This window comes from Neomonachus schauinslandi, chromosome 1 (assembly GCF_002201575.2).
Source record: "Neomonachus schauinslandi chromosome 1, ASM220157v2, whole genome shotgun sequence".
Classification (NCBI taxonomy): Eukaryota; Metazoa; Chordata; class Mammalia; order Carnivora; family Phocidae; genus Neomonachus; species Neomonachus schauinslandi.
In genome coordinates, this window is record NC_058403.1 from 68,414,661 (window position 1) to 68,427,909 (window position 13,249).

The 13,249-nt window shown below is 40.2% G+C and overlaps 1 protein-coding gene across 1 annotated transcript in view; it reads right to left on the reverse strand.

Moving 5' to 3' along the window:
• The window catches only part of SLC12A8 (solute carrier family 12 member 8), a 116,092-nt gene that overhangs the window by 4,652 nt on the left and 98,191 nt on the right, over positions 1 to 13,249 (reverse strand). The window contains exon 10 of the mRNA XM_044920507.1: positions 6,918 to 7,058. Within this exon, the coding sequence (XP_044776442.1) occupies positions 6,918 to 7,058 (141 nt within the window). The remainder of the gene's footprint in view (positions 1 to 6,917; positions 7,059 to 13,249) is intronic.

Here is a 13,249-nt window from a genome sequence, read left to right on the forward strand (position 1 = left end):
TCGGGAGGATAGACGGCGGGGGACGGGGCCTCCATCGGCCGCTTCTGGCAAGTGATAGAGAGCGGAGCACAAAATCAGAACTTTTAGAAGTTGGCTCCGCTGAGGGATGTCGCTCCAGTGGCTAAGCCGGGGGTGGAACCCTCGTGGGACAGTGTGGTCTCAGGAGCCTCGGGGTCACAGAAAGACCGGGGGTGCCTGAGTGCGGCAGAGCTCCCAGGTATTGGAGCGGGGAAGCCGGCTGCAGAGACGGAGCTGAGGCGCAGGCTCTCAGCTCGGGGTTGCCATAAACCGTGATCCGCGGCACAGTCAGGACACTGCTCCTCCAGCCGGGACCCAACAAGCAGCAGATCTGGGGAGACTCACCTGCCTCCCCTGGGAGGAGCGGCGTGGGAGCACACTGCAGGGATCTGTTGGGTTTGGAGACTCCACACAGGGTCGGGTGCCAGAGATAGAAACGCTCTGTCACAGGCTGGGTGAACACGCAGCCGGAGACTAGGGAGACGGGAGTGATTGACTGCTTTTCTCTGGGGCTCACTGAGCAGTGGGGCCCCGAGTTCTCAGCTCCTCCAGGGCAGAGATTGGGAGGCCACCATTTTCACTCTCGTCCTCCAAAGCTGTACGGAAAGCTTGCAGGGAACAAAAGCTCCCGAGAGCAAACCCGAGCAGATTACTTAGCCCGGACTGGGCAAGGGCGGGGCAATTCCGCCTCTGGCAAAGACATTTGGGAACCACGGCAACAGGCCCCTCCCCAGAAGATCAGCGAGAACAGCCAGCCAAGACCAAGTTTACCGATCAATGAGAATGGCAGAACTCCAGCGCTAGGGGAATACTGCACATAGAATCCATGGCTTTTTTTACCATGATTCTTTAGTCTTTCAAAGTTAATTTTTTTAATTTTCTTTTTTTTCTTTTTCTATTTTTTTAAATTTTTCTTTTTCCCTTTTCCAACCATCTTATCAATCCCTTTTTATAAAATCTTTTTTATTTTTCACTTTTAGAGTTATATTCTATCCCTTCATTGTAGTTAACCTTATTTTATATATATATATAAGTTGTTCTCTCTTTAAAATTTTGGGATATGGTTTCTTCTAACAGACCAAAATATACCCTAAATCTCTAGTGTATGGCTTTGTTCTAGTCTCCTGCCTGATCATATTCTCTCCCTTTTTTTTTTTTCATTTCTCTCCTTTCTTTTTCAACCAACTTCTTATCTTATCAATTCCTTTTATAAACTCTTTTATAATTTTCATCTTACAGTCCACATTCCATCCCTTCATCATATTTACCCTTATTTTTGTACATATATAAGTTTTTCTTACTTTAAAATTTTGGGAGGCAGTTTCTTCTAACAGACCAAAATACGCCCAAAATCTAGTGTGTGGCACTGATCTATTCACCAGCCTGATCATGTTTGATGATATTCCTTTTTTTTTCTTTTTTCTTTCTTTCCCTTTCTTTTCCCCCAGGTTTCAGGTCTCTTCTGATTTGTTTAGTGTATATTTTTCTGGGATTTTGTTACCCTACTACCATGTTGTTCTCTCATTCATCTATTCTCCTCTGGACAAAATGACAAGACAGAAAAGCTCACCTCAAAAAAGAGAAAAAGAGGCAGTACCAACTGCCAGGGACCTAATCAATATGGACATTAGTAAGATGTTGGAACTAGAGTTCAGAATGACGATTATAAAGATACTAGCTGGGCTTGAAAAAGCATGGAAGAGACTAGAGAAACCCTCTCTGGAGAAATAAAAGAACTAAAATCTAACCAAGTCGAAACAAAAAAGGCTATTAATGGGGTGCAATAAAAAATGGAGGCTCTAACTGCTAGGATAAATGAGGCAGAGGAGAGAATTAGTGATATAGAAGACCAAATGATGGAGAATAAAGAAGCTGAGAAAAAGAGATAAACAACTACTGGATCATGAGGGCAGAATTCGAGATAAGTGATACCATAAGACGAAACAATATTAGAATAATTGGGATCCCAGAAGAAGAAGAAAGAGAGAGAGGGGCAGAAGGTATATTGGAGCAAATTATAGCAGAGAACTTCCCTAATTTGGGGAAGGAAACAGACATCACAATTCAGGAGGCACAGAGAACCCCTCTCAAAATCAATAAAAATAGGTCAACACCCTGACATCTAATAGTAAAACTTACAAGTCTCAGAGACAAAGAGAAAATCCTGAAAGCAGCTTGGGACAAGAGGTCTGTAACCTACAATGGTAGAAACATTAGACTGGCAGCAGACCTATCCACAGAGACCTGGCAGGCCAGAAAGGACTGGCAGGATATATTCAGAGCACTAAACAAGAAAAATATGCAGCCAAGAATACTATATCCAGCTAGGCTGTCATTGATAATAGAAGGAGAAATAAAAAGCTTCCAGACAAACAAAAATTAAAAGAATTTGCAAACACCAAACCAGCCCTATAAGAAATACTGAAAGGGGTCCTCTAAGCAAAGAGAGAGCCTAAAAGTAACACAGACCAGAAAGGAATAGAGACAATATACAGTATCAGTCACCTTACAGGCAATACAATGGCACTAAATTTGTATCTTTGAATAGTTACCCTGAATGTAAATGGGCTAAATGCCCCAATCAAAAGATACAAGGTAACAGTTTGGGTAGAAAAACAAGACCCATTGATATGCTGCCTGCAAGAGACTCATTTTAGACCCAAAGACACCTCCAAATTGAAAGTGAGGGGGTGGAAAACCATTTACCTTGCTAAAGGACATCAAAAGAAAGCTGGGTGGCAATCCTTATATCAGACAATAGATTTTAAACCAAAGACTACAATAAGAGATGAGGAAGGACACTATATCCTACTTAAAGGGTCTATCCAACAAGAAGATCTAACAATTGTAAATATCTATGCCCCTAACATGGGAGCAGCCAATTATATAAGCCAATTAATAACAAAATCAAAGAAACACGTCGACAACAATACAATAATAGTAGGGGACTTTAACACCCCCCTCACTGAAATGGACAGATCATCTAAGCAAAAGATCAACAAGGAAATAAAGGCTTTAAATGACACACTGGACTAAACGGACTTCACAGATATATTCAGAACATTCCATCCCAAAGCAACAGAATACACATTCTTCTCTAGTGCCCATGGAACATTTTCCAGAATAGATCACATCCTACGTCACAAGTCAGGTCTCAACTGATACCAAAAGATTGGGATCATTCCCTGCATATTTTCGGACCACAATGCTTTGAAACTAGAGCTCAATCACAAGAGGAAAGTTGGAAAGAACTCAAATACATGGAGGCTAAAGAGCATCCTACTAAAGAATGCTTGGGTCAACCAGGAAATTAAAGAAGAATTAAAAAAAAATTCATGGAAACTGGGGTGCCTGGGTGGCTCAGTCGTTAAGCGTCTGCCTTCGGCTCAGGTCATGGTCCCAGGGTCTTGGGATCGAGCCCCGCATCGGGCTCCCTGCTCGGCAGAAAGCCTGCTTCTCCCTCTCCCACTCCCCTTGCTTGTGTTCCCTCTCACTGTGTCTCTCTCTCTGTCAAATAAATAAAATCTAAAAAAAAAAAAAATTCATGGAAACAAATGAAAATGAAAACACAACTGTTCAAAATATTTGGGATTCAGCAAAGGCGGTCCTATGAGGAAAGTATATAGTAACACAAGCCTTTCTCAAGAAATAAGAAAGGTCTCAAATACACAACCTAACCCTACACCTAAAGGAGCTGGAGAAAGAACAGCACATAAAGCCTGAACCCAGCAGGAGAAGAGAAATAACAAAGATCAGAGCAGAAATCAATGAAAAAGAAACCAAAAGAACAGTAGAACAGATCAATGAAACTAGCAGCTGGTTCTTTGAAAGAATTAATAAGATTGATAAACCCCTGGCCAGACTTATCAAAAAGATGGCTTCCCAGGGGAATTCTACCAAACATTTAAAGAAGAATTAATACCTATTCTTTTGAAACTGTTCCAAAAAATAGAAATGGAAGGAAAACTTCCAAACTCGTTTTATGAGGCCACCATTACCTTGATCCCCAAACCAAAGACCCCATCAAAAAGGAGAATTACAGACCAATATCCCTGATGAACATGGATGCAAAAATTCTCACCAAAATACTAGCCAATAGGATCCAACAGTACATTAAAAGGATTATTCACCACGACCAAGTGGGATTTATTCCTGGGCTGCAAAAGGTTGGTTCAACATCTGCAAATCAATCAACGTGATACAATACATTAATAAAAGAAACAACAAGAACCATATGATCCTCTCAATAGATGCAGAAAAAGCATTTGACAAAGTACAGCATGCTTTCTTGATTAAAACTCTTCAGAGTGTAGGGATAGAGGGTACATACCTCAATATCATAAAAGCCATCTATGAAAAACCTACAGTGAATATCATTGTCAATGGGGAAAAACTAAGCTTTTCCCCTAAGGTCAGGAACACGGCAGGGATGTCCACTATCACCACTGCTATTCAACATAGTATTAGAAGTCCTAGCCACAGCAATCAGACAACAAAAAGAAATAAAAGTCATCCGAATTGGCAAAGAAGAAGTCAAACTCTTATTCTTTGCAGATGATATGATACTTTATGTGGAAAACCCAAAAGACTCCACCCCAAAACTGCTAGAACTCATACAGGAATTCAGTAAAGTGGCAGGATATAAAATCAATGCACAGAAATCAGTTGCATTTCTATACACCAACAACAAGACAGAAGAAAGAGAAATTAAGGAGTTGATCCCATTTACAATTGCACCCAAAACCATAAGATACCTCGGAATAAATCTAACCAAAGAGTCGAATCTGTACTCAGAAAACTATAGAATACTCATGAAAGAAATTGAGGAAGATGCAAAGAAATGGAAAAGCATTCCATGCTCATGGATTGGAAGAACAAATATTGTGAAGATGTCAATGCTACCTAGAGCAATCTACACATTCAATGCAATCCCCATCAAAATACCATCCACTTTTTTCAAAGAAATGGAACAAATAATCCTAAAATTTGTATGGAACCAGAAAAGACCCTGCATAGCCAGAGGAATGTTGAAAAAGAAAAGCAAAGCCGGCGGCATCACAATTCCGGACTTCCAGCTCTATTACAAAGCTGTCGTCATCAAGACAGCATGGTACTGGCACAAAAACAGACACATAGATCAATGGAACAGAATAGAGAGCCCAGAAATGGACCCTCAACTCTATGGTCAACTCATCTTTGACAAAGCAGGAAAGAATGTCCAATGGAATAAAGACAGTCTCTTCAACAAATGGTGTTGGGAAAATTGGACAGCCACATGCAGAAGAATGAAACTGGACCATTTCCTTACACCATACACAAAAATAGACTCCAAATGGTTGAAAGACCTCAATGTGAGACAGGAGTCCATCAAAATCCTAAAGGAGAACACGGGCAGCAACCTCTTCAACCTCAGCCGAAGCAACTTCTTCCTAGAAACATCACCAAAGGCAAGGGAAGCAAGGGCAAAAATGAACTATTGGGACTTCATCAAGATAAAAAGCTTTTGCAAAGCAAAGGAAACAGTCAACAAAACCAAAAGACAACCAACAGAATGGGAGAAGATATTTGCAAATGACATATCAGATAAAGGGCTAGTATCCAAAATCTATAAAGAACTCATCAAACTCAACACCCAAAGAACAAAGAATCCAATCAAGAAATGGGCAGAAGACATGAACAGACATTTTTCCAAAGAAGACATCCAAATGGCCAACAGACACATGAAAAAGTGCTCAATATCGCTCGGCATCAGGGAAATCCAAATCAAAACCTCAATGAGATACCACCTCACACCAGTCAGAATGGCTAAAATTAACAAGTCAGGAAACGACAGATGTTGGCGGGGATGCGGAGAAAGGGGAACCCTCCTACACTGTTGGTGGGGATGCAAGCTGGTGCAGCCACTCTGGAAAACTGTATGGAGGTTCCTCAAAAAGTTGAAAATAGAGCTACCATATGATCCAGCAATTGCACTAGTCGGTATTTACCCCAAAGATACAAAAGTAGGGATCCGAAGGGGTACGTGCACCCCGATGTTTATAGCAGCAATGCCCACAATAGCCAAACTGTGGAAAGAGCCAAGATGTCCATCGACAGATGAATGGATAAAGAAGATGTGGTATATATATACAATGGAATATTATGCAGCCATCAAAAGGAATGAGATCTTGCCATTTGCAACGACGTGGATGGAACTGGAGGGTATTATGTTGAGTGAAATAAGTCAAACAGAGAAAGACATGTATCATGTGATCTCACTGATATGAGGAATTCTTAATTGCAGGAAACAAACTGAGGGTTGCTGGAGTGGGGGGTGGGGTGGGAGGGATGGGGTGACTGGGTGATATACACTGGGGAGGGTATGTGCTCTGGTAAGCGCTGTGAATTGTGCAAGACTGTTGAATCTCAGATCTGTACCTCTGAAACAAATAATGCAATATATGTTAAGAAAAAAAAGAAGAAGAAGAAGAAGGTAGCGGGAGGGGAAGAATGAAGCGGGGGAAATCGGAGGGGTAGACGAACCATGAGAGACGATGGACTCTGAAAAACAAACAGGGTTCTAGAGGGGAGGGGGGTGGGAGGATGGGTTACCCTGGTGGTGGGTATTGAGGAGGGCACATTCTGCATGGAGCACTGGGTGTTATGCACAAACAATGAATCATGGAACACTATATCTAAAACTAATGATGTAATGTATGGGGATTAACATAAGAATAAAAAAAAATTAAAAAAAAATTAAAATAAAATAAAAAAGTTAAAAAATATATATATATAAATATAATCTTGCCATTTGTAGTCTCACCTAAACTCTAATGTAACATACTTAAATCACATTACTCCTAGTTAAGACTCTCCTTTCTCCTCTCCCCTATGCAGCCTCCTAGATTGACATCTCTAACTGAATTCTTTCTCAAGAACAATTGGGATAAAAATGAAGTTACTCACCCCTAACAGGGAGACCCAGGGGTTGCACACGTGGGTGTAGAAGGAAGTTGATCTCTGGATATCTTGTTCTCGGAGTGTAGACTTTAGGAAGAAATCTAAAAAATAAATGAGCCAAATCCTTGGTTACCAATTTGTTACCAAATCCTTTTCTATTTTTATGAGCAAATATCTATGAATTCCTCTTCTCCAATTTTGTAGCTCAGCCTAAAACACAACTTCCATTCACCTCAACCATTAACTCCCTTGACCACACTTAAGGCTTGCTTTATGAGTAACTTTACATCTCCCAAATCATGATCTCAATCCATCTACCTCTGCCTATCACCTCTTTTTTTTTAAATTTACTCTGCTGTCTCTTACCCCAACTATTCATAGCCTACAAAGGAATCTTCCGTCAATTTGCCCTAGTATGTTTTTGCTTTCTATTACCTACCTCCTCTTTTCACTACCCTCTTACCTAGCTAAGATTCTATAAGACTAGCAGCATTCCCTTGCTTACCTCACCTTCTTCCATACTTCAGCATTCCTCAGCAGTCTTGTACTTAGTCAACTCATTCTCCTACTCTCTGATGTAACAAATTTACAGCTTCTCCTCTCAAATGGAGCTTTTATATTCTCTCATCACAAGTCTACCAGGCTACTTGCATCTGTACCCTCTCTTCTACCTTTCCTCCTTTCACAGTGGGACGAACAGTCCCAGCTCTTACCTAAGGTAAATCCCTCCAGTTGTGCCCTGTTCAAGGGCTTTGCTTTCACATTATCAATTTCTCCATCCTCTACCGAATCATCCCCATCAAATACAAATACACTGTAATTTCTCCCACTTAAACAAATATTTCCCAGTCCACTCCTTAGTTACTGCTCTATTTACCTTCCTTATAGCAAAACTCCTAATAAGAATTGCCTATACAGTCTCTACCTCCCATTATTTCCTCAGCCCACTCTTAAGATTGTATATAACATTCCACTAAAACCACTCTTCCTAAGGTTGTCAGTGACTTGAAACTTTTCAGATTCAATGGTCAATTCACAGTCCTCATTCTACTGGACCTTTCAGACAGCATCTGACACGTGTGATCTCTTTCTTCTTATCGAAACACTTTCTTCTCTTGGTTTCTAGGATGCCTTACTCCCCTGGTTTTCCTCCTCTCTCACTGGCCACTCCTTCTTAGTCTCCTTTGCTGGATTACCACCCCCTTCCAACTCTCAAATACTGGAGTATCCCAGCATTTATTCAGTCCCTGGCACTCTTCTTATTTCCAAATATACTCACTTCTAGGAGATTTCATCTAGTCCCAAATGGCTTTATATACTATCCACATGCTGATGTTCCAAGTAGACATCATCATCAACCTCTCCCCTGAACTGAAGTTTTGAATACCTAGTTGTCTTCTTAATATCTCCCCTTACCCGGCTAACAAGCACCTCAAGCTTTAACATGGAGAAAGCAGAAATCTATTCTCCCCAAGTCTTCTTTATCTGAATAAATGATACCACCATTCACTCAACTGTTGAAGATTTATCCTTAACCCCTCTTTTCCTCACAAATACGTCTATTCCATCAGTAATTCCTGTTGATTCTACCCCCAAAATATATCCAAAATATGACCACTCCTTACCACCTTCATTGCTCCCATCCTAATCCAAGCCACTTTCATCTTTCATCTGATTTACTGTAGTGTGCTCCTATAGTAGAGACCACAGTCATAGTACATTTCCCAGGATCTCTTGCAGTGAGGTGTGGTCACATGACTAAGTTCTCACCAGTGGAATATGAACAAAAGTGGTAAGTACCACTTCAGCACCAAGGTCTTTGAGAAAACACGTATGCCTCTTCTCTGTGCCTGTAAATCTGAACATGGTGACTGAGTCTTGACTTTATATGACAAGGTACTAAGGGATAATACAGTCAAAAGAATGGAAGGAGCCTGAGTCCCAGAATCAATGCATGGAGGAGAGCCTTCCTAGACTATTAATGCAAGTAAGAAATAAATTTCCATTGTGTTTGAGCCACTATTTATTATTATTATTATAGCAGTTTAGTCTGCCTTAATATATCTCCAACAGGCTTGGCTCTTTCTCTTACCTCTCTCTATACAATACATTCCTCACAAAGCCAGTGATTTTTTTTCTTTTTTTAAGTGATCTTCTTGAAGCCTGAACCTGGTCATATCACAACCCTGGCCTGCATGGCCCTACAGTGCACTGACCTCCACTTTTCTCATGTACTCATCTCCTACCTCTCTCCCCTAGCCCACTCCTCTCAGGTTACTGCTGGACTTCTGCTGTTCTTGGAACTTGCCAATCCTATTCTCACCTGTACCTTTATACATGCCATTTCTTCTGCCTGGAACTCTTCCCCCACATACCTCCATGGCTCACTATTTTATGCAATTAGATTCTCCATTAAAATATCCTCTTCTTGGGGCGCCTGGGTGGCTCAGTCGTTAAGCGCCTGCCTTCGGCTCAGGTCATGATCCCAGGGTCCTGGGATCGAGCCCCACATCCGGCTCCCTGCTCCGCGGGAAGCCTGCTTCTCCCTCTCCCACTCCCCCTGCTTGTGTTCCTGCTCTCGCTATCTCTCTCTGTCAAATAAATAAATAAAACCTTTAAAAAAAAATCCTCTTCTCAGAGATATCTTTTCTGACAAACCTATCTGAAACAGTACCCTTTCTCCCCACCATCGCCTCTCTCTATCCTGTTACCCTGCTTCACTCTTCTTCATCATAGTAGCTATCACTTACTGACGTTACAGTATATATTTGTTTGCTTGTTTAGTATGTGTCTTCCCCTCCTAGAATGCAAGCTCAAGGACAGCAGAGACCTTCTATGTCTATTCAGAATGTTCCCCCACACCTGGAACAGCGTTTGAAATGTAGGAAATGTTCTATACATGTGGTTAAATGAATAAAGAAACTATCCCGGCCCCCAAAGTAGTTTCTATCCTTTCAGCATCTGTCTGCCTTCATCATGTGCTTCCAACTATCATACTTATCTTTTGTATCTCCATACCTTGAGGGCAATGACTGTCTTTTTACATCTCTAAATGCCAAGTCTTGGCATTTAGAAGTTTGTGTATAGGAAGTGCTCAATAAACTCTCCTCTTTAATTGTGGATTAAAATAAACTTTGCCAAAGTTTATGATTGATTTGAATTAATGACTTTATTACTTTTTTAAAAAAAAAAGTAGGAATACTGTTGATTGCCATTAATTAAGTTGTACAATTTTAACATGCCTGAGGCATGATTCATTTTTCCAATCACAGGCTTAGTGAAATACAGTTGCCCCCTTGGTTATTAAGAAGGAACAGTATTGGTTAAGGACTTAGATTTTTGCCTCTCTGAGATCTGTGAAATGTTAAGCTCACCTTTTCACAGTTAATCTCAATCTCACATAACCTCAATTACACTGTACCTAAGGAAACTGTATGTGCGTGTATGTTTTCTGAGGAACCTGGGGGGAAACAGAAGAAAGAGGTGTGCCTTCCAGGCAAGCACAATGCAGTTTTATACATCAGCAATGTGAGGGAAAATTCATGCAAGGATGCTCAAATACTTTGAATAGGCACAATAAAGCAGGCAGACAATTATTCAGAATTCTGCACAACTATGGTTTCAAAACCCTTTGAAAATGACTAAAAGAATTTTTTTCTCTTGTCAAGGATTTTGCTGAAAGAAGAAAGTCTTACAGACTAGTGTGGGAGGGGACAGTTTCTCATGTTATAAATTCTAGAATAGTAATCAAGAAAGCGACTTTACTTTATCATGCCTTATTTGCAAAACAAACAGGTAAACAAAACCATGCATCAGGCATGTTAAAAATATCAAGTATAATAAACATAATTATGTCAATTTTTAAAATAACAAATTAAGTAATTTTATAGAAGGCACTTAAAATAAATATTAAACCATCTCTGAAAATATACTCCATATCTTTATCAGAATAAATAAACACATACTTCTAGTTAATATATATAAACTAAGAATGTGCATAGTCCACAAAGGATCATATTTCAAGTCCATGTGGTATTTTATTATGTTGATAATACAATTCTTTTAACCACTTTCCAAATGTTGCACATTTAAGTTATGTCTAATTTTTTGTTAACACAATGTAGCTACGAAAATCTTGAACACATCTTATGGTTTATTGTTTGGTTTTGAGTTGTTTCCTTGATATACAATTCCCCCAAATAAATTTAGAGAGTCAGAGCAATTAAATAGTTTTATATTTCTTGTTACATCATGAAAGATCATTCTCTAGAGAGAATGAACTGGAGACGTTATGTCAACTATACAGCAATAATAAAAATTAGAAATTAAAAAAAAAAAGAAGAATGAACCAGAGGGACTGTCAGCTATGGCAATATGAAGAGGTCAGTGAATCCTCTCCACAAGAAGTATACAACCAGACAAAATAATAAAAAGCAATCACTCAGGGCTCTAGAAACCAAATGGAGACAAATAATTAAGAAGTATTTATTTTTCAAAAACTGCTGTAACTGAGGGTGAGAACAGTGAGAGCCTCTGGCCTGGCCTCCCATCCCCATCCCAGTTCTTACCAGCATGGAGTCAGTCAGAAACTGGCAGTTTTGCTGTCAGAGGGGGCAAACTTGTGAGTTGTGCCTTTATAAGCTAAATGTGGTGAATACAGTAGGAAACTGGGAGGGGAAAAGTCCTCAGCTTTGCTAGCCTGAGGTTGTGGACCCAGCTAGGGCAAGCCGTGGGCCAACCAGAAATTTAATGGAAATATCTAGAAATGAGAGAGCCACAGAAGCACTATAGAACTATATCTCCCCATATTTCCCTGGCTGACTGGAAAACTGCTCCTGCCTGAGGAGACCAAAGAGAGACTGGCAAAAAGTAAAAGCCAGGGGAGACTGGAGAACCAGCTGCAACTTTGACTGCTTCCCAACCTACACACAGATCCACTGGCAGAGGGTGGAGCCTCATGGGCCACATAGACTCAAGGGCAACCCCCGGGAAGCCAAGCTAAAAATTAAAAATAAGAATAAAAAACTGAGTAAGGACATCAGAATCCACACACCACAGAGGAGAGAGATTCCATAGTTCAAATCCGGGAAATTTACTAAAACAAACAAAAACTTGGAAACATATACCAGGATCAGGAGTTGCCACACTATATATAATCTAAATTGTCCAGTATTCAACCAAAAATTATAAAACTTGCAAAGAAACAGGAAACTGACCCTGCTTTGGGGAAAAAGCAATAAAAAGAAACTGAGTGAGTGGGCCTGCATGCTGGGTTTAGCAGACAGACTCCAAAGCAGCTAGTATGATAAATATATTTCAAAGAATTAAATAAAAATACAACCTTAGGGGCTCCTGGGTGGCTCAGTTGGTTAAGTGTCTGACTTCAGCTCAGGTCAATCTTAGGGTCCTGGGATAAAGCCCCATGTTGGGCTCCCCACTCAGGAGGGAGTCTGCCTGTCCCTCTGCCCCTCCCCTGCTCACTCTCTCTCTCAAATAAACAAATAAAATCTTAAGGAAAATATGATGGCAGTTATTTCAAAATAGGGGATATCAACAGAGACATATTAACATTAAAAAAAAAAAACTGATGGGCACCTGAGTGGCTCAGTTGGTTGAGCGTTGGGGTCTTAATTTTGGCTCAGGTCATGATCTCATGAGATCCAGCCCTGAGTCAGGCTCCATGCTCAGCGTGGAGTCTGCTTGTCCCTCTCCCTCCATCCACTCTCACGTACACACACACGCTCACACTCTCTCTCTCGAATAAATAAATAAATCTAAAAAAAAGCAAATGAAAATTCTACAGTTAGAAGGTCAAATAACAGAAATAAAAACTTTACTATATGGGCTCAACAGCAGATTTGAGATGGAAGAAGAAAGTATCAGTGAACTTGAAGATAGATCAGTAGAAATTATCCAAACTGAAGAAGAGAGAGGAAAAGGTGGAAGAAAAAGGAACAGAGCCTCAGAGACCTGGGGGACAATGTAAAGTATACCAATTAATGTGTAATTGGAGTCCTATAGAGATGGGAGAGAAAGAGAAGAGCAGAATAAATATTTGCAGAAATAATGGCTCCCAAATTTGATGAAAAACTTTAATCAACAGATCCAGAAGGAATGAATCCACTGGAATTGCTTCCAGCAATGTGTACATATACCTGATTACCAGAGACCTACTATTTTTTATTTAAATTTTTGATAGCTTAATAGATGTGCAATGATATTTTAAAGGTGGTTTAATTTGTGTTCTTTGAATTAATATGATGGCCTAGTTTATAGTAGGTTCTATCAGCAA